Consider the following 23,457-nt stretch of genomic DNA (forward strand, 5'->3'; position numbering starts at 1 on the left):
TGAACCTGGGACAGTGGTGTAACAGCACGACAAAAGAGCAAACGATAAGAATCAGTTGAAAAAGGCTCCACTCATCGGTTCGATGCTATGCAAAATAAACAGTTACAATTAACAAATAAACTTGTTCGATAACACTATAGAACATAAACGGCAACAATTTAACTGCACCAAATGCGTACTTAGACAACAATGACCAATTTTTCAAAATGAAGAATTTTTACATTCATGAAGAAGTATTGTTTAGATTTTAGAGTTCCTGAATAAAAGGGGAATACATCACAAATAATTATGTACTTTGCTTAGCAACATTCCAACAGCACCTGCATACCGGGTATATATCTCCCAGTTGAGTTGCTGCTCACAAGGAAGCTATTTAGCCAAGAGTTCCAAGTGGTGAAGTTGAAATCGTCCCTTCGTAAATTTTACGGACGCCATCACGAGTTGGTTGACCGGTATGGAATATTCGTTTCACAGATGACAACGGATATGTTCCAATTGTCGTAACTGCAATCCCGTCCCTTTTTCCCGAATGTGACCTACCGAATTAGACTGATCACCGGGTTTGTACTTACATGAGCAACACGACGGGTGCCATATGTGAAGCAGGAACTGCTTACACTTCCGGAGCATCAAACGAACACACGAACAAACAAGTACTGTAACTTCTGGTGGAGTTATAAGTAACAACCTTCAATTACAAGTTGTTTTCTTTATAGTTTGCCTTAGATTGCGATTCATCCCCTTTGCTACACAAGTCAGGATCAACATAATTATTCAGACATACAAATATATGAAAATAACAATAAAGTTCTTAACGTGTTTTGCATTTATTGATGGTTCATGTACCACAATTAACATATAACTAAACTAACAATTTATAACTTTTGGATTTTTCAAATAATTTACGAGAATAAAGAAATTTTTCATTACACTCCATTTTTAAACAATTAATACAAACGATTTTTTAAAATTCTATTTTACTATTTGGCAGTGAATATGATATTTTTCATCAAATGATTGTCCACCATATCTCCTACACGAATCCATATAGTTCTGCTGTCTCATTCTGGATACACCTCTTTTACTTATATCTACAGCTCTGCCTTTATAATGCCAAGAAGTAATTTTGCTGTGGCATGCACCAGCAATTTCATTCACCTTCAAAGGAAACGTTTACCATTTATTCATGAACTGTAAATATATTTTAAATCGGAATAATTTAAAGTCATACTTGGTTATGAGAACATATATAAGTTCGTTCAAATTAAACCAAACATCATGAAAATGTTAGAAATGCTTTTCACCTTAAAGCTTGTGAAACTGTTAATTGTTATATATATATATATATATATTTATTCAAGATAAAAGGCATGAATTTGACAGATACAATATATTACAAAGACACAGATATAGCACTAGACATAGTTTATAGACACTAAAATGATTTACATGTTTACTAAAAATTTTAATTTAAAAAAATAAAATTATGAAAATTTTCATGGTATTTTGATAATATGATTAGACTAGATTAAATAATGAGTGAAATTTAAATTGACTAGATTTTCACTGTAGCATAATATCTTAGGATGACCCACAAAAGTTATTAAAACTTATTTCCAGTGGGGTCCTTTTATGACGATACTTCCAGTTTACACCAAGGGTTGACACATAGGAAATACAAACACAAATCATTTAGAATTTATCACAGATAAATGGTCAAAGCCCAAGTATAATTAATAAAAAAACAAATTCACTATCAAAGATTGATTTAAATTTATCCATCAAAAACTTTTTCACTTGTACTTTAAAATTATATTTTTTAGAGCACTTTTTAATCATGTCTGGTAACGAATTCCAGTCTTTTATTCCATTATAAAAGAAAGTGGTGGATTCATACCCTTTAATTCCTGGTATATAAAAGTTTTTACTACTAGATCTTGTATTGAAAGCTGTTTCATTTCTAACAAAATTAGTATGTAAATAATTTGGGCATATATTGTTAAAAATGGTGAAAACATGATTGAGTCTTAGTTATTTGACTCTATTACTAATATTTAAAAAGCCCAATTTCTTAAAAATATAATATATGTCACACTCTTTCTGGGATGTAATTGCAGAATAAATCTCACAATCTTATTTTGTGCCACTTGAAGTTTATTCTTCATTTGTTTTGATATACCTTCATACCAGCATGCACATGCATAGTCAAAATGACATTGAATCAGAGAAGAGCACAATGTTTTCCTAGATTGAAAATTTAGACACTCTTTGTTTCTATATAAAAATTTAAGCCTTTGATTGACTTTTTTCACTATAGAGTTGACAATAAAATCACCAGTTAGAAACTGATCAATTATTATTCCCAAATATTTTACAAAAGTTTTGGATTCAATATTAATACCATTACAGGAGATAGCAAAATCACCTGGTATTAAAGACCGAAGTTTTCGACCAGGACCAAAAATTATACTCTCCGTCTTTCCCAAATGTAGGGACAATTTATTGTCAGTTAACCACTCATGGCATGATTCCAGCATTCTGGATAATTTATGAGAGATGGCCCTAGGGTCTATATGGAAAAATAAAATTGCAGTATCATCTGCATATATCAAAACTTTACAATCTGAGTCGATGCTAGTTTGAACATCATTGACATAGATCAAAAACAATAGTGGACCCAGGCCAGAAAGCTACCTTGAGGGACACCACATGTAATATTACATACTTCTGAAATCACCCCATTTATATTTACAACCTGTTTTCTGTTTGTCAAATATGACTCAAACCAAGGTATAGATCTACCCCAATTACTTCTAATTTGTCACATAATATCTTGTGATCTACTGTCTCAAATGCCTTCTATAGGTCTAATAGGACTATGCCTGTAAAAAGACCTTTGGCTGTTTGAGTTTTAATGTGATCTATCAAGTGAATGAGACAAGAATCAGTTGAATATGAACTTCTAAATCCTGATTGAAACTCAAATAATAAATTATTTGAAATCAAAAATTTTTCAAGTTGCTAATAGGCAGCTTTTTCTAGAATTTTAGAAACAATACTTAAAATGCTAACAGGCCTGTAATTTTCAGGCTTAAGTCTGTCATTTTTCTTAAATAGGTGCTTGACCTTAGCCATTTTCAGATCGTCAGGTACCGTACCTTCAGAGATAGATAAATTTATCAAGAAAGTAATGGGTATTTTCAGAATTGGGGCTGCATCCTTAAGAAACCTTGCTGGAATACCATCTAGGCCCATGCTCTTACTTATATTTAAACTGCATAGTTCTTTATACACAAATTCCTCTGTTACATGCTTTAGGTTAAAAAAAATATCTGATTTCCTTCTCTGAACATAAAAGGATCTAACAATATTTGTAGTGGCACTATATAAACCCTTTGCAGTTGGTAGTTTTTCTACCAGTTTTGCAGCTATGGTTGTAAAAAACATGTTAAAATTATTTGATATTTTTTTGTTATCGTGACAGTTTTGCCCATCAATATTTAATACTATATTAGGATTTGATTTAGGATCTTTTTGATATCCTAAATTTTTAAAACTTTTCCAAAGTTGTTTTGGGTTATTTCTATTTTCTTCAATTTCACTGCTGTAATAGTCTTAGATTGCAATTAATTAACTGTTAATTAAAAAGTGTGGGTTTTTTTTTTGCTGTTGTTCATAGATATAATGATCTTACCACATATATACACTTCTAGGAATATCATTGGTTAAAATCGAACACGTGGAAACCGTGTATGTTTGATATTAGGTCAGTGGGCGTGTTTCAATTTTAATACACGGTCAGTGGGCGTGGTTGATTTTAAATACACAGTTTGTAGTAACTCGAATAATTTTGCCCCCTTTAGCGGCGTATAGCCTGTCGTGTTATTATCTTATAAATAGATATAAGAAAATGTGGTATGAGTGCCAATGAGACAACCCTCCATCCAAGTCAAAATTTATAAGAGTAAACCATTATAGGTCAAAGTACGGTCTTCAACACGGAGTCTTGGCTCACACCGAACAGCAAGCTATAAAGGGCCCCAAAAATTACTAATGTAAAACCATCCAAACGGGAAAACCAAATGGCTGTAAAGATATCCCGAAACGGAATTTTTTCAACCTATGTTTATTCATAGGTGCTGTGACGTTGACCTTTGACCAACTTACCCAAAACATTGATATGGTTTTTGGTCTTTTCAAAAAATATTTTAAGCTAAGTGGGAAGACGGTTGGTCGTATGGTTCAAAAGAAATCATCTGGAAACCAAAATGATGTACCATTTTTATTCTCTCTAGTTGCTCTGATCTTTCACTTCAACCTAGTGTTCCGGCCCAAAAAAGATAGGGATCTTTAAAGCCCCAAAGCGCATTGCACATCAAAAGATTGGCATGATATTTATGATAATTTGCAAAATATTTATGCGTCAAGGTAAGGGGAGGGCTGAGCGATCACAAACATGTGTAATCCCGTCCCATGTTTTATGTGTCTGTCCCGAGTCGGGAGCCTCTAATTCAGCGGTTGTCGATAGTTCAAATCTGTCATATTTGTTTTTTTTGGTAAACTTTTTCACAATTTTTCATGTCGGGGCCTTTTTGGCTGACTATACGGTATTGGTTTTTCTCATTGCTAAAGGCTGTACGGTGGCCCCCATAATTGCTTATATCCATCTGGAAAGTTGTTTCATTAGCAATCATACCACATCTCCTTATTTTTATACGGACTAAAATTGGTGCCCTAAGAGACACATGGCGCTAATGGGAGTTGGTGAGAGAAGCAGAATTAATTCAAAGAGACACTGCCGCAATTATTTATTTTTAAGAGTTCGTTGTATAGACTTAGTATATATTCCTCGTTGACCAGTGGGTTAGTTTTGAAAAGGTAGGGCCAATTTCCCCTGTATTTATTTCACTCTCAAAACCAAATCTAAAAGTGCCTAACACTACTTGAAATTGAATATTTTTTTTATTACATCAAAGACTTCATATCATTTGTTAACAATATGACATATTTCATAAACTCAAAATATTTTCCATGGCTAGATGTTCCTGTTGAAGGCATTTTGATACAAAAATTGCAAATTTTACATGTTTTTATAAAACATTGTATTGAAGGACATCGATAACAAAAATGAATTAATTGTATCAGAAAGCCAATACATAGCTTTACTTCCAACAGAAATTTAGACTTGATTAACGATGTACTTCTTTTACACTTTTTGAAGAAATACTAAAAGTTTTCCCAAATCTGTCAAAATAGCGGCTTTGTGCTACCTTCAGGCGTTTATAATTTGGTTACATATAAAAAAAATTAGCCAAATGATATTATAAAAACATTAAAGCACATGCATAGAGCTATAATACAATAAATACTGTAGAGATTGACAAACTTTTTGAAAACGACCTGGTGTGAAATATATTCAGTAGAAATTGACCATTATATGATACATCTTTGCCTTAACTCGTCCTTTGATGTCAATAGATAGAGAATATCATATGGCTTCTCCAATATCGCACTCGTATCAACCCGAGACACCAATACAATCCAAAGAGCTCTGCTCGAGGGATTATATTGGTTGAGGGTTGATATGGTGTGAGATATTGAAAAGCCATATCATATACACTTTATTATATACTCCTGGTAGATGTTTTTCACGTGACATAACGTAATACAGATTAGGAGTTTGATAAAGCCGTTGCAACCGTGACTGATATCGATAACGTGACGTCATAAATGATGTTCTCTCACTAAATAATACAAAATTTGGTGACTATGTTGAACGAATCTATCCCATCGAACTAGAGATAAAGGATACTACAGATACAGTTAAGTCTGCCTCATATCTTGACTTACATCTAGAAATTGACAATGAGGGTCGGTTGAAAACAAAACTTTACGACAAAAGAGATGATTTCAGCTTCCCAATTGTGAACTTTCCATTTCTATGTAGCAACATTCCAGCAGCGCCTGCATACGGAGTATATATCTCCCAATTGATACGATATTCCCGGGCTTGTGTTTCCTATCATGATTTCCTTGATAGAGGATTGCTGCTCACAAGTAAGCTATTAAACCAAGAGTTCCAAATGGTGAAGTTGAAGTCACCCCTTCGTAAATTTTACGGACGCCATCACGAGTTGGTTGACCGTTATGGAATAACCGTTTCACAGATGATATCGGATATGTTCCTTATGTCGTAACTACAATACCCTCCCTTTTCATGAATGTGACTTACCGAATTAGACTATTTACCGGATTTGTAATAACATAAGCAACACGACGGGTGCCACATGTGGAGCAGGATCTGCTTACCCTTCCGGAGCACCTGAGATCACCCCCAGTCTTTGGTAGGGTTCGTGTTGCTTAGTCTTTGGTTTTCTATGTTGTGTCATCTGTACTATTATTTGTCTGTTTGTCTTTTTATTTTTGGCCATGGCGTTGTCAGTTTGTTTTCGATCTATGAGTTTGACTGTCCCTCTGGTATCTTTCGTCCCTCTTTTAAGGGTGTGATAAAGCCTTTGCAACCGTGACTGATATCGATTGCCAATGATCATATTACACATACAATTTATCTGTATTTACTACTTACTAAGTATATAATAAACCAATTAGTCCTGATTATAAAGGAGACTTACAATTGATATCATATATGAAGAAAAATAATGGACTGAAGTATTGAAAAGTCTTAAAAGTAAAGCATTATAAGTGATGATACATAAGATGAGTATACGATCCAGAAAATTCCAAAATGAATTTGGCTGTGTCTGACAGAAGTGTCCTCGGTAAAATGCCAAGTCCTGTTTATGAGGTTAACCTTAACCCTAATGTAAGACCTACCAGGCTAGACACTCTCTACACATAACCCAGATTATATATGATGTCTTAATGTAAAGATGCTGAATAGCTCTTAGTCATTTAGATCTCTGGGACAATCAAGGCAAATCAATTTGGAAAGAAAAATATGACCTTTTGCAGGAATGAACGAAAATGGCAGGTTTTTAAACTGAATCAAAATAAAGTAAAGCAGAAGGAGTTTGTTTCTTGTTCTAGCGATGTACACACAGATAACAAAACCCACTACTTGAGCTTTCACGGTGGTTTAAACGTCACCAAACATTTAATAAACATGACTAGTGGTGATTGGAGCGAATCCTAAGTATTCTTATGTCTTTAGTTCATTGAAAACATATGTATATGACATTTTGATATGTATTTGTAACTGTTTAAAATGTATTGAAAGAGTTGAAAAAGCCTTATTTGAACTGAAAAGATCATGTAATGGCAGGCAAAAATACATTTTGTTTTTGGAAGAACATATAGGTGAAAGATAATATTCCACAGTGCATGACAAATCGTCTTGAGGTGGTGCCATCATATGTCAAATAAAAAAAGACACATGTCAAAAGGATAAAAAAAGGTTCTATTCCGGGCTTGAAAAGGCCCCCAAAAAATCCGGAACTTGTTCTTTAGGTCAAAGGTCAAGGTCACATGAAGATGAGGATGATATGCGTCACACCGTTTTGCGGCAATATCCGTTCATGCCAAATATCATAAGCCAAATTCAAAAGATAAAAAAGTCATGGTCAGGACGCTTAATTTGTAAGAAAGCAATGAAAAGGGGATGGTAAAATTTATGAGGGCAAATTTTGATTTTTTTTTCCTAACTGTATACTGCTACCTTATGGCTTACAGAATTCCATTATTAAAATCTATTCATACCACAAATGTATTGATTTTTAGATTCTAAATCAATTTCTGAGGGAATTAAAGTGTTTTAGAATGACAATACATGTCAATTTTATTATTAATTGTCCTTAGCAACAAAAGATATACATTTTGACACAAAGCTTATATTTGTACTATATTGGCTTAAACTTCGCTACCGAAGGATTGCGCTGTATGTAATACCCTTAGTATTAAACGCTTTGTATTTTTTCATGCGAAAACAACAAATTATTATTTCTAGCAAGGTGTCATGTTACGTTTTGGCATAAACTAAATGTATAGTTGTTTTTGCTGTTAGAAATTGATTCCCTCTTGCCAAGTTCCTTAATCAAACATTTGGTATGCAATAGACATTAAAAAAAATACATTTTTGTGCTTTATATTGCTTAATTTTGTACAATTTTGCATCTTATTAAAATTTCCAATATTAGAAAAAAGAAACAAGAGGTAAATTTTTTAAAAACTAACTAAATATTGAGGCAGATATGAGCGTTTACACTTTGACTTGGCACTTTTCTTTAAATCAGTTTTTATGGCATTTCAGTGTCAACTGCTATCCTTTATAAAATACTTATTACTCAACCAATTTTGAAAAAGGCCATTTTACCCGTTTTAGCTCTCAAAACACAGATAATTGATCAAAAGGAGGAATTTGAAGGAAAAAAAATTACTATTAAGGTAGCAATACACAGTTGCGAGTGTAGTTCCTCTTTTTGGCCCCGGTGGATTTTTAAAATATGAAAGTTATTGTGCAATAAAATTAGTTTTTATACAGCTGATGACTAATTAAGCTTTCAAAGTGGGTTTATAGGAACATCAAAATTAGTTTACATGTTATATTGACTATTTTCTGGCTGACTGTCTGTATTTTTATATACAGCCCGGCCATTGGTCCTGAAATTATTGTAATATTTATAATTACAAACATTTTATTTCACACGAACTTTTTGACACGATTTTACGAAAAAATTAGACGAAAGACATATAATTTTTATTTGATCTGATGATAGATTTATGGTACCAGTTTTTAAAAAGGTATCATTTTAAGGGATTGAAATATTTTACTTTTGGCCAAAACTTGGGGAGATATATGACATCTTCGCACCCCTTTTTGCAATATTTTACAACAAATAAATACAGATTGTTGCCATGGATACATCAAAAAGAAATTATATTTAACTATTTGAACTACCGGAAATCAAATCTACGGAAGATACTGATGCACACTTATGACACAAACAGTAAGCTTAATTTGTAAGAAAGCAAAGAAAAAGGGATGGTAAAACTTATGAGGGCAAATTTTTTTTTTTACTGACTTTATATATTGCTACCTAAAGCATGGTTGATGCAGTCGAAAACTAAATGTGACCGTGCGTTTTATGATTTTTTCTTGTATAAAATACATGATTGGTGTTCATGTAAATAAGAAATAGAACACTAATATGCTTGCCAGGAAACAGTCTACTTTGTTTTCATGAACATTAAATACTTATTTTTACTTAAATATTAGCCTTTGAATATAAATATTTGGACGTTTAATCTATTTGCCATTATTCACTACGCAGCAAAGTCCCGAATCAACTGTACGGCTTTTATTCCCTGTGGTAATTCTCATTTTAAAGTAGGTCGGTACATACTTGACGTAAGAGGCCCCGAAATGTAAAACGATTCAAACGAGAAAAACTAACGGCCTGATTTATAAACAAATTAATGAACGACAAACAAATATGATATACAGCAACAAACGACAACCACCGAATTACAGGCTCCTGACTCGGGACAGGCACGTACAGAATGCGACGGGATTAAACTAGTTTGAAGGTGCACCAACACTCCCCCTAACCTGGGACAGTTGTGTAACAGTACGACATAAGAATACACTATAAAAACAGATTGTAGAGCCAAGAATGTTCATAAAAAATAATATTTAGTTTGATCTTAATTTACTGATAACAAAATTAATATTAATACCAATAAAAACAATATTCAAAGATCTAGGTTATAGTGTTGAATTGGTAACCTTTAAGAATAAGTTTATTTAAAGTGTCGAAAAGTTTATCCGGATCACATCTAAATAGCGAACAAATTGTGATATATAAACACCGTAAGATGGTGCCAAAGGAACATCACCGTCCAAAAAAGGAAAATTAACAATGGGGAACGAACAATCGTCCCTTTTGTCGTAAATTTTAGTGTAGAGTTTCCCGTGTAAAATTGAAATATCCAGATCTAGGAAAAGACAGTTATTACCGTTTATATTTGGTTCATTTAAAGTAAGTTTCTTTGTGTAAATTTCGGCAGTATATTTAGAAAATTGATTAGTTAACGAATATCTTAATCCATATTCGATGAATCTATTTGTAAACAATATCTTAAAACAAATCTTAGATTTATAGACTTGTACAACAAATGCATTTATATATATAAACATCTTAAACTCTTGAACCTTGAGCTAATCAATGCATAAAACGATTTGTTAAATCAATCTGCCATAACTTAGTCAAGTTTATACTAGTATATACCTTTTGTTACTGTTCCTAGGCATTTTAGGTTTTTTTTTGTGAATTTATCTATGCTCTCTTATCTCATTAATGTTTAAAATGACTTGAACTGTGAGCTATGCTCACTTATGTTATCCCCGCAATTTGTATTCGGTAAACAGGAATTCAATGAGTAGCTAATGTAAAAAAAAAAAGCATCACATGCATGGTATAGCATGCTCACATGAAGCTTGATGATAAATTTTAAAAACCTTTGTTTTATAGATCTTGATGAAAATGCGACAAAACTTTCATATATAGCCATTATGTGTAAGAATATTGAAGAATTCGGTAAACAGGAAGTTGAAGGGCGATGAATCTGAAATCCATAGTATAGCAATGTCCCATAACGCTTGATACCAAATTTAAAGAAGCTCTGATGTGCATTTCCTGTAAAAAGAGAGATTAAAATTTTATGGAAAACACAGACAAACGTAAACCAGTATATCCACTTCTTTAGAGCGGAAGTATAATCATTCGTTAAAAGACGTATTTGTGTTTGTGTTGTTGAAAAGCTGAGTCAATGGACGTTTATCCAATATTTTCTTTTGTTTGATACTCACTTTAACATTTCCTCTGCTACCTATGTTGTAAATATATCTTAGCAGAATTGGATTTAGGCAGACAGAGTCACCAGGCGCCCAATGTCCATTTTTACAATCATAGCTACAAAAGCAAACACATTTTAACTCATTTTTGGCTTTCTTCTTCAAACTTATACGCATAATTTGAAAACGTATATAACAAAATAAATCATATAACTGTGATTGATATTATCCATGTATATTACTTCGATTTGTATGATCTGAAAAGCGGTTTGTAGGACGACGCAATGGAAAAAAAGGGATATGGTGTATTACTTCATCACACAAATTTGACAAAATCAAAAGCAAAGGAACACTACTTGTATTGCTGTTCTTCATATCTAAATCAAGGTATTCAAAATCGAGCAAAATCTCACAACTTACTAGAAGTTTCAGACGGTCCCTACGTTTGAAATCCGTTGATTGATGTTGATCACACTACTCCTGTGATTGAAGAACAAGATGAGTGGTGATATCAACAAAAACAAACAACAACGAGTAACGGAATGGAACGAATCAAACAAATTTCAAATAATTTGTCCGACAATATCATTATAGAAAAACCAAAACACGAACATTTAATCAACAACGGTACAGATCAACATATTTGTTATATAACTTGGCGAGATATAATGTATGAATATGGTAAATAATTCAATTGAACTGCAGATTTTTTCGGTAATCCAACAGATCGGAGAAGAAAGTGAGATACGACACATAACAGGGTGGATATCCAGTTGATATTAAACAAAAGAAATACACATCTCGATCACAGAAGGTAAATATGGCCAAGTTTGTATATTTCGATTGTTTTCTATGGCCTTTAAAATTATTAATGTAGGTGTATAAGTAAAGATTGTTTGCATCTTATATACTTATTTATACTCAAATTATAGTATGGAGCTACGAGATATTTTTTTTTCAATTAAAAAGAAACGATGGTAAGTTCAAAGACTGCATTAATTTCACTGAAAAAATCAAAAGAAAGATAATAAATTGACCTTTTGATTAAAATCATAAAAATGGGCAATAATCTTATCGCAAATAGAAAGTCGGATACATCTTTACGTTCAGATGTGTTTTAGTTGACTGTTTTGTTCAAAAACCGTATAAAAAAAACCAAATATTATCATATGAATTATCATCTCGTTTCAGATTCCATTATTTTTACATATTAAAGTGACATTGGCTACGAGATATAAAAAATTTTTTTTTTTTTTTGGTGCAATCATTAATGAAAGTGGAATAATAATTCGTTTTGAGCATCCAATTTGGTTAAGTTTTGTCAAAATAAGACGAGAAACATCGTTGATGAATTATTCACTTGCAAGTGAATAATTCGACCTCATTGAATCCGTATTGATATGACCTTCAATTTAACCCCTTAATTGGAGATGGGTTACGCATGTATTCAGCTATTAAAAGGAAAAGAATGTCAACATTGAAAGTGAAACAAGGATGAACCATTTGGTTGACTGATTCAATCTACAAAAAAATCATTCTTATACAGGTAAAAACGATGGTAAACATACTTTTTAACAACCAATATGAAATAAAACAGACCTAGAAAAATCCAATTACACGTGGTCGCTATCTATTTATATTTATGGTTATATAGGATTATATGACCGTCGACAGTCTTCGGAGGTCATCTCGATGGTAATTTGATGACATCTAGACAAAAATACACACAAAAGTTCGATACATATTATCAAGTCCATGCATTGTTAATTGTTTATTTTATGCTTTTTGTAATTTGGATATACGTTTTAGTATGTTATAAATCAAATATTAGAATTTGAGTCAAATCGGTGAACACGAATTGGACAGCTAATGCCCCTTTAACTTGAAGGCTACATATTGATACAAAAACATAAAATATTCACAGCACTTAATATCAAACTGAATGGGCAAGTAAAATAAGTGCGTAATGAGTCATCACAACAGAGTAGGCGTGTTTCAATAACAAAACAAACAAAAAAACAAAAAAAGGTTAAAATTTAAGTGTATTTCTTACTTGTATTTTTTTTCTTTTATTTTCCATTAATTTTTAAGTCAAGATTTGGGCGTATTAATTATTTTTTCATGAAAATGTACTAGAAAAAGAAAATTCGGGTACATCGTTAACGTGCACACCATTAATTTTTTGTCAGAAACCCTTGACGACAGACTTTACTTTTGGCTCTTAAAAAGGTATAACTTTGAAAAAAATCCTTTTGTGCATGTTGTAAAGGGTCAGTAATCTTCGATCTTTGCAGATTTTTATATAAAAGGTATGATTGTCAATTATACAACTATCTACCAGAGTTCAAATGACGAAAATATAACCAGTTTTGGTTACTGTACGGCCTACAACTTTGAGAAAAACCAATACCGTATAGTCAGATATAAGAGTACTCGCAGTTACTGAAAGCTAGTTCATACTTAAAGCTAGTTCAAAGCCAAATACAATTGTTGAATAATCCATGTTCTTCCACAAATTAAGTATTAATAAGTACACTTCCAACGGATTTAGTGTAAAGACGTCATAAACAGTCTGATAAATGCATGACCTTGTACAATGTCAAAATAGAAGTAAACAGCACTGACAAGATGTAAGATCATGAGTTTTCATAACTGTAAATATATATATATATATTTAGTTATGTTTTAATTTTTCAAAAACAAAATCAATGTTAAAAGAGAGGCGAAGGATACCAAAGGGACATTCAAACTCACAAGTCGAAAATAAACTGACTAATATCGAAAAAAACAATATTTGAAAGATTTTGCTATGGTGTTAAATTGATAACCTTTAAAAATATGTTTATTTAAATCAGTGAATTTTTCATGGATCGTATCTAAATTTACGGGCTAAATATTATAGTTTAAAAAACACCACCGTAAAAAATTAGGATGTGATATCCCGTTTTTGATAATAATTCTACAGCCAATCTTAACCAAATCTTTGTATCTATGTAAGATTTCTTCCCTTTCACAAAATAGTCAAATATATTTTTTTAGTGATGAACCTTCGGAAATTTCCCTGACAACCAATCAGACAATAATTTTAACTTGACAAAAGGCCAAAAGCATATAAATGATGCTTATTAGCTAGAAGAAAATTTGATGGTTAAGAATAAGTAATAAAGATAGAAAGAAGGATTTTAAATTTGAGGTATTTGGATAATAACAACAACGAAGAAAAATTAGAAGACTTAAGAAATTCAATGTACATGCAAGGGATTTTCATCCCCATCAATGAAACCCCACTACTTACGATGATCTTTTAGCTTTTCCCCCATTGCATGAGTCTTCGATATTATTTATAGCAAAAGCATTATCTTGCACTTTAGATGGATGACCAGACGCCAGTTTTATTGTTCCTCTTGTGTGTAGCCTTGAAATTTTGCAAGCAAGTTCTTTAACTTCAGTTCCGCATTCATCTGAATGAAACACAAAAGATTATTTTTATTGTTCTTTGTTTTTTTTTTTTTTTATCATTTTATATAGTTGAGCTCCGAGATTCTGATTTCGATAGTAGGTTCGGAATCACCACGGTCGGTGGAATTGAACGTTTACATTACTGTAACTGGGTTGATTGTTAAATCCAGTATTTTTATCCATTTAATAGCAATATTTTGTCCGAAAACTATGTAAATGTCATTTTGACATCACAAGTAATCGTTTTGCACAAAAATATCTAGATTATAATAGTAACCTATAATAACCTTTCAAATTATCAATGAAATTAATATAATTTTGAAAGTCTTGAACAATTATACTATTTATACATTTTCAGATGCCATATTATGGCTTTTATCATATCTCCTCTTTTAGATTTATTAATCGTTGTATTGTTATTTATCAAAAACATCAAAAAAAGATTGAAGACTATTTTTTTTTTCTTTTCTCATCGGATATATTTTCATTTTTTATGTTATCGTTTGTTTTCATGTGACTTCTTTTTTAAACCGTTCTCACACACATAATACTATTAAATGCACAAAAAATAACAAAGTATAGCAATGATACACAGTTCACTATAACATTTAAGAATAACATATGGAGAAAGATAGACAGGCCATTGATTCGTACGATAATCCAATGCAGTGAAAAAATATCTTTAACTTACTTGGACACGATTGCAATTTGTAGCAAGTACTCTTGGTATATTTGTTGATGTAGCTGAAATATGAAAGCACTATATTCGCTGTTTACAAAAATAATGCAAGCTTACGTTTTTGGTTTGCACAATACGAATACAAAGTTATATTCCCGATGTTACCAATTGTGCTTCTTTATAAGTCGGATTGTTTTTGCACTCATATTTAACAGAATCAATAAAAAAAAAAGATCATTAAACACAACAAGAATATATCCAACATACTCATCTAGTTTTGATTTCAGATATATAGTTAATTATGTCATTTTGCTTTCCTTTCCCAGTGATTGATGACATTGCATGTCTCTGTATGAACTTGAAATGAAAAATACTACGGTGGGAAAAAGACCCTTTTCGTATCTAGATCGTTTTCTTGGAATTTGCACTGCAGTAAAAAATAAATACACTATGTTCTATGACAAACTCATAAGTTCATTTTCCTACTGTCAACTTCTGATTCTTATATTGTAAATTACTTTCTATCAAAGCCATCTGTTTCTATATATATATCCGATAGAACTATATTCCAGCGCTTATTTCAATTATTGCAATGTCACTATCTGATTATATTCTTACATAAAGGCAGTTAAAAAATGTAATAAGGAAGAACACTCATATTATTACGTCACAAGGTTTAACGTTGCCATTACAAGATGAATGATAGTTACATGGTTAATTCTCAACAAATTTTTGAAATTATCGCTGTTTAATATCTCACATATCCCCTATGCTGATGAAACGGGGACTTCAATCTTTTTGGAACTAATGACCAGATACCTTTTTCTTCACATACATTTAAATTTCAAAATGCAAATCTTTTTTTTTATTTTGGTGACTAAAGCATATGTAGTATTATCTCAATCTGGCATGGAAGTGCAACTGGATAAATTAAACAGGGAATGCAATTTGAAAAAAAATATTAAAATAAATACAATTTGGACACATGAAGAACTGCTTTTCCTTCCAAAGCACCCTCTTTTTTGTTTTAAACGGGTTTGTGTTTTCTTTTCAGTTTAAGTTTTCAGTGTTGTATTTATGTGCTAGTTTATCATTTAATTTGTCATCGAAAACATGTATTTATTTCAAACTTTCGGTCATGTTAAGGGTTAAATCATTAAGATGCATCAAAGGCTTTTGATTGATCGTTGGTTATTTGGTGTTGTCGTATGGTTAGGCGAAAGAAATTTACCGAACTGCTTTTGTATAATTTTTGTATAGAGGCCGAATATTTGAAAATAAAAAATCTATTTAAAACGTTGAAGAGCTGATCAAACCAAAAAGGATCTAAAGTATAGCCTAATTCGGACAAGTCAAACAGAACTTTGCATGATCGAGATATATTCCTTCATTTTAGATCGATTCCAAATTTATAACAGCAAATTCTAATGTAACATTATCTATATGCGCATGCCAGTACCGAGGTACTTACCAACGTAGTTGTTCTGGGGTAACAGGGCGGTGTCATTGATGGAGTAGGAGTCGATGATTCTTCTGTATGACCTGAATCCACCCTAGGTTTTTGTTTGTATCCTTGTGTAGTGTTTTATGGACTATTGGTTTGTTCGTCTTTTTTGTTTTCTCAAGACTGATGTTGACTTTGACTGATAGGTTTTCATTGTCACCTTGGTATCTTCTCATTTTTTCATTAATGATATTTGACATTTATCAATAAGTAACAATATCCCTACAAGCGATGAATAGTACGAACAGTTTTTGATGTGTTCCTTGATTTGAAATTTACTATTTGATATTTTTTAATCGTATGACAAATGCAAGTCTAGCAAAAAAGTAAAAAAGATTAAAATCATCGCTGAGGTGTTATTGACTTGCAAGTGAATAATTTAACCTCATTTGAATTCGTATTCATGTGACCTTCAATTTAACCCCTTAGCTGGAGATGGGTTACGAATGTACTAGGCGTGTTCAGTTATGAAAAAGAAAAGAATGTCAACATAGAAAGAGAAACAAGGGTGAACCGTTTCGTTGACTGATGCGATCCACAAAGGAATGATTCTTATACAGATAAAACGATGATTAGCATATTCTTTTAACCAATACCATGAAATCAAACAGACCTAGAAAAATCAAATTGCACGTGCTCGCTATCTTTTTATATCGATGTTTATGTTTATATCGGATTATATGACTGTCGGTAGTCCTTAGGGGTCATATCAATGGTTAATTGATGGCGTCTACACTAAAATACACACGAAATGCTGATACATATTATCGAGTCCATGCATTGTTTATTGTTTATTCTCGATTTTTTGTAATTTGGATATACGTTTTAGTATGTTATAAATTAAATGTCAAAATTTGAATCAAATCGGTGAAGCTAAATTTGACAGCTAATGTCCCTTTGTTTAAAAGATTCTTAATATTCTGATTTTGTCCCAACATATCCATAACATTTTGATTTTTTTGTAACATTATAGATATGTCTTAACAGATCATAGAAAGAGAAGCGAAAGATACCAAAGGAATATTCAAATGTATTATTCGAAAAAACTGACAATTTAATGGCAAAAATACGAAAAACGACAAAAAGACAAACATCAGTACACAAAACACAACATAGAAAACTAAAGACTAAATAAACACGAACCCAACAAAAAACGATGGTGATCTCAAGTGCTTTGGAAGGGTTAGCAGATATCCTGCTCGACATGTGGCACCCGTCGTGTTGCAAGTACCCGGTGACAAGTCTACTTCGGTAGGTTACATTCGAGGAAAAAAGAACAAGATTATGGTTACGACATTTGAAACATCGTCATCTGCGAAACGAAACAGGTATTCCGTAACGGTCAACCAACTCGTGATTGCGTCCGTAAAATTTTCGATGGGATGATTTCAACTTGTCCACTTGAAACTCCTCGTTTTATAGCTCCCTGTTGACATCCTGAATTTGTCTAGAAATATCTTAAATTGTGTTATAAATTTAGATTGAAAAAAATATATTAAAATATTTTATTGCTTTTCGCATATGCCGTTTTGGTATGATACAAATATCATTTTGATTGAAATGAATAATTATTTTTTTTAAACTATTCATAATTATGGGTTTTTTTTTTTTTGGTATTAACTTTTGTTTCGGCTATAATAAGAACATACTAGTTCATTTTCAATAACATACAGAAACAAGATCAATGTGTTTTTATTTTTCATCAATTATCATTTAACACTTTTTTTTTAACTCCCAATTTGACACAGAGTACTTTTTCAATAATCAAAAGTAAAATAACAAAAATTTCGAACTCCAAGGAAAATTCAATGGAAAACAACTGTCATATTCCTGACTTGGTACAGGCATTTCCTTATGTAGAAAATGGTGGATTTAAACCTGGTTTTATAGCTAGCTAAACCTCTCACTTGTATGACAGTTGCATAGAATACCATTATATTGACAACAACGTGTGCGCAAAACAAAAAGACATAATAGGTAAAGATGTCAAAAATTGGGGTACAGCAGTACACATTGTAATATATTCTAATCACAATAAAAACAAATAACTATTTCAACAAAGAAAAACAAATTGGCATACAGACACTCTATAGACAAAATGCATAAGCAAAAATGAGACAAGAATGCAAAATTGACCGTAGCACAATAACACAAACAATTATTTAACAAAACAAATATATCATAACATAATGTAAAGTATCTGTTAAATGTCTCTCCTTAATCGAATTACGAGATTTGAACATCGGGTAACTAATGTTGCCTTAATTTTAGAATACAATTTCTATGTAAAAAAAAAGCATATAGTATATTAACTGAATACGAATTTTTATTGTAACGCAGATATGAAATAAAAATACTATAGTAGGTAATACTTATAATTAGAGTTGAGATTATAAGTCATAAACAAAATTTAGATTTCCAAAACAGGATGTTGCATTAAAAAAGAGAAAAGAAAGAAATATGGTTTATTGATTCATTACATTAAGCATTGTTTTAAATGGAGAGGCATTAAATAAAAAGGTAAGAGTGAAAGACTCAAAGAGAAAGGAGATTAGGTTTATTTTTACTGCTCAAGTTTTATCACCAGCAAATTTGCATTTTTTTAGTTTATTTCTATTTTATACAAGTATTGTTTCATCATTCTAAATACAATTAAAAACTCATGAGAATTATCATTCAATTATTATTCAGTTGATATTAACTACATATAATTTCAAATAGTTTCCCTGTGACTTGTTCTATACATTAGAGTCATATAATACAGTTATATGTTTCTGCCTACATCTTAATAAAAATCTATTTAGAAAATATGGATACTCAAAAATTTAATATATATACCAGATTTACTTCTTCTTTTTTTATTATTGTGACTTTGTTTTCTGTGACTTTTTTTCTACATTCCTTTTTATATACCGGATTTTATAATGTTGGAACAAACCTGGATTATCCGAGTTTTAAGAAAGATGAACGAGTTATTGGTTTGGAATATGTCAATGAATCATGGAAAAAACTGATGTGACTTTAGTATTATTTAACAATTGAATATCTCAAACGAGCAAATATACCCTGATAAAATTTAGCCACGACTTTTTTAGTGTACTTTGTATTTGCCGTATTAAATTTCTCAATAGATTTGAAGAATTATAATTTATGTGCATTGCACTGAATTACTTGATATTATAGCTGCACTATATACTTACGTCACATGTCTCTGGCATCTTTTTCGCCAAAGCCAACCACATGCACGATAGTGTGTTATTCTCTGCTGTTGTGTTCTGTAACAGGGAAAACTAATCCTGTAATTCCCTGTACATCGTCCTTCACTAAAATAAAGAGTATTAGCATTATGATAATCACCATTTTTGTCGACATTTTTTTAAACGTATGATGTACGTTTTGGTCTCATAAGTTTACGAAAAAAGAAATCCATATGATATTAGGACTGATAAAAAATAGTATCCTCTTATCAAACGGATTTTTTTTTAGAAAATAGGGTAGTAGTCTTGGTGACACAATCGTATTGTGACTTTATCAAATTTATTTTTTTTATGTTGCACTAATGCGTACGTATACCTGTACCACTGAAATAAAGGCTGTGCGAAAAGTGTTCTATTGTTTTCTATAATACGCTTGAACTTGCCTTATCCATTTTTTAATGGATCTATGATATATAAATAGTTAGAAATATAAACTGACGAGATAAAGCTACTAGTCTTTCAAAATGTAATAAGTGAACAATTTAATGGGATATAATTTGTTTTTGTTTTATAAAAAGAGTATTTTTTCGGATTAGAGATTCCTTGGATGACCCTATATCGCTATCCTGATATATATGCAGAGAAGATTCAATTTGTGAACTAATATTAAAAATATGGGTACAGATGTCCGACCGAGGTTTAAAATCCACCCCAATTCATGTATTGAATTATTCGAAAATCCCTACCCATACAAATATTTCATAGGAAAATCATAAACCCATCAATTAATATTTCCCAGATATTGCCTCCGTGTAATTGCACCCCATTTATATATTTGACATTCTAAACTATATATATAAAGAGCCCCCCAACCAAATACCACCACACCCACCCCACCCCCCTCCCGCCCCACCTTATGCGCGTACCCTTGTCTAGAAAAACCATAATTTTATACTATTGTAATTTATCTTCTACTTTCCATTAGGTATTCACAATTCTATAACCCATTTAAACCAATAGAATGTAATCAACATTGTCAATAGACCAATCAGAACTTACTTTTGTTACGTAATAATTTCAAGATGGTGTGTTAATAGCGAATGATTAATTGATTAATTGATTGTTGGTTGCTTAACGTCCAGTGGCAAAAAGTTCATGCATGTCAAGGACGAAAACAAATTAATAATAAATTTAACGTCTCCATTCTGACCGGATGTGGCTACGTACTTGTACATCCCGCACAGCCAAACGGACGCCCCTACTTTGGCAAGGGTTTTTACTGCCGGTCGGAAGAAAAACTAAGTGACCATATTTCCTTTGATTACAAAATTCGCCTCGCTGCACTCGCCAGTATTTTTTCTCATATCGGACAATTACGCTCCCTTCTTCTAACCCTGGATCCACCCCTGTAAACCCTATGTTTAAAAGATATTCTAAGGATTATGTTTATACCATTAAAAATAAGGTGTTTAAGTCCTGTCAAATGTCATATTAAAACAAATTTATAGTACTATATTTATAGGAATGTACACACCTTTTACTTTTTGATAATTGAAAAGGTATTCTGCTTCGACTTTGTAATAAAACAAATAATTTGGTTAGATTGAAATGAAAAAAAAAGAAAATGCGTCCATCTGAAAATATTTTCAAAACAATATAAAAAACCATGAAACTCTTAGAAACATGTTTAAAACCAGATGTGAATGTCTTCTTCTATTTTTAAATACACTGGGCAGGGTCGTTAGAAAAGGGAGGGAAAAACGAGGACATGTTCTCCCTTAAACAATAATTTTAGGGTCTTGCCTATTTATCAGAGATAAAACATTTTATTTTATTTAAGATATAATTCTGCCATTCCATGCTCATTTTAACATATGTAAGCCTTGTATTTGTCAATATCTTTGTACTGAGCGTTGGCAATTGCTTTTCATATGAGAAGCGGTCAATGGCGGGATTGGATAGTGCAATGACTAAGAAAAACTATTCAGTTAACGCACTACTATAAAAGTAACGGAAGTTATGCAGTATTTTTTTTTTAAAAGTGCTTTGTTTTCAAATATGTTGATAATAATTTCCTCAACTGTTGGACTGTGAAGTTTGTATTGTGCGTTTTACCTTTAAAACATAGGGCCTCGATAGGCAAGGGGGTTGGGCACCCGTAAAATTTGTTTAACCCCTATACATGTTTAGAGCCTGTATAAACACAACATGTGGAAGGTTAAACAAGTTCAACTTCGTGTGCACATTCCCCCAAAGACAAAGAGAAAATATAGATGATAAATAAATTTAGTGAGTAAATATTTCAATATTGTGCTTTAAAGAAAGTTTCATAGGGAAGTTTTGTAATAATCAATTCTGAAAAGTAGTCAAAAGTAAATCGATCTTTCTTTTCTTCTTTTTTTTCTGAAATAGTCGTACAAGTGTGATCTCATTTAATTATTTTTATTATTATTATCAAAACAAATCATGCAATAATTAAAACATTTTATCTTAGAAGAAATTCGAATTTTTAGAGAAATAAAATCAAATCGCAATGTGTAATATAATCTGACAATGTAGGCACGCAAGACTATCATCATCTGTAACAGCTCACGACATCAGGATAAAGTTGCATGTTCAATATCGAAATCTGGTGCAGTAAAATTGGTACCACTTATGTTTCTCAACATGTAGCATTTTTAACTTTATTGATGTTTTTAACTTTAAATTTTACCTTTTTCCTGCTTTTGCTTTCCTTTGAAATTTATACGAAAGATTTTATAATTTTACTGTCATTGATATAAGCAGAATTCACATTTTAAATTTTAAAAAAGCACAAAGAGCATACATACATGTACTTTAATTTACTTATATAATATTATCCTACTTGCACGTTTGATTTATGGAATCTTTCTCATCCGCCCAAAAGGGCGTACATCTCTTTCAACTGAAATTATCGATTTCACATCATTACATTAGATAGCGAGCTGAAATAGTGCAGGTATGATAGTGTTTTGTATGAGCACAACTACTGGTAAAAGTATGTAGTAATATTGTCTTTATTCAGCAATCTTGTCTCTCCGTTAAAAAGAAATAACAAATTCATAAACATCTCAATAATATGCATAGTATAACTACTAATATAGAAGTAGAACAAAGGGTTAAAAAATAACAAAACAATTGAGGGTAGTCCATTTCATTAATTTAATTAATGTAATAAAAGTATATGCGTTGCAATCAAGTGATGATGATTAACTCACCTGTATAAAACGAATACCAAACCAAAAAAAGCAAACTCTAAAGGAATGAACTGCATGTCTCCTGACCTAATAGCAAGACTAACATTCGTTGCAGTATCGACTGTATTAACGTCACTAGATAATATGTATATGTATCAGATATTCAGTTGGTCAATCTCGTTGTATGAATATGCATTATTTGACTAACAATAAATCTTTTGATAAATTGGTAACGTGTGCATAGATAGATATAAGAAGATGTGGTATGAGTGCCAATGAGACAACTCTCCATCCAAGTCAAAATTTATAAAAGTAAACCATTTGAATCCATTAAATACTGCCTACATGTATCATTGGGAGGATACAAACTATCCACCCTTTAAATTTTGATTTCCAGTATTTAAACAAAGCACACATGAATCTGGAAGCACCATTTTTCTAACATATGCAATACCATATGAGATTTGGTGTACCTAGACTAAGGGAACTATCAGTGCAATTGTGTGTATAGAAGGATACCAATAGTGTCCCTCTAATCACTTGTCTGCACCTTATTTGTTAATATTCTCATTTTTTTTAAAATATTTTCT

The 23,457-nt window shown here is 31.6% G+C and overlaps 1 protein-coding gene across 1 annotated transcript; it reads right to left on the reverse strand.

Moving 5' to 3' along the window:
- Nucleotides 1-808: 808 nt before the first annotated feature.
- On the reverse strand, nt 809-23,043 carry LOC127705246 (uncharacterized). The gene is made up of 6 exons (XM_052209592.1): nt 22,889-23,043; nt 19,653-19,775; nt 14,961-15,013; nt 14,106-14,271; nt 10,826-10,928; nt 809-1,158 (listed from the first exon to the last, which is right to left on the reverse strand). The coding sequence occupies exons 1-6, from the start codon at nt 22,942-22,944 to the stop codon at nt 973-975; spliced, it is 687 nt and encodes a 228-aa protein (XP_052065552.1). The 5' UTR covers nt 22,945-23,043; the 3' UTR covers nt 809-972.
- Nucleotides 23,044-23,457: the final 414 nt, after the last annotated feature.

This window comes from Mytilus californianus, unplaced genomic scaffold, assembly GCF_021869535.1.
Source record: "Mytilus californianus isolate M0D057914Y unplaced genomic scaffold, xbMytCali1.0.p SCAF_1, whole genome shotgun sequence".
NCBI lineage: Eukaryota > Metazoa > Mollusca > Bivalvia > Mytilida > Mytilidae > Mytilus > Mytilus californianus.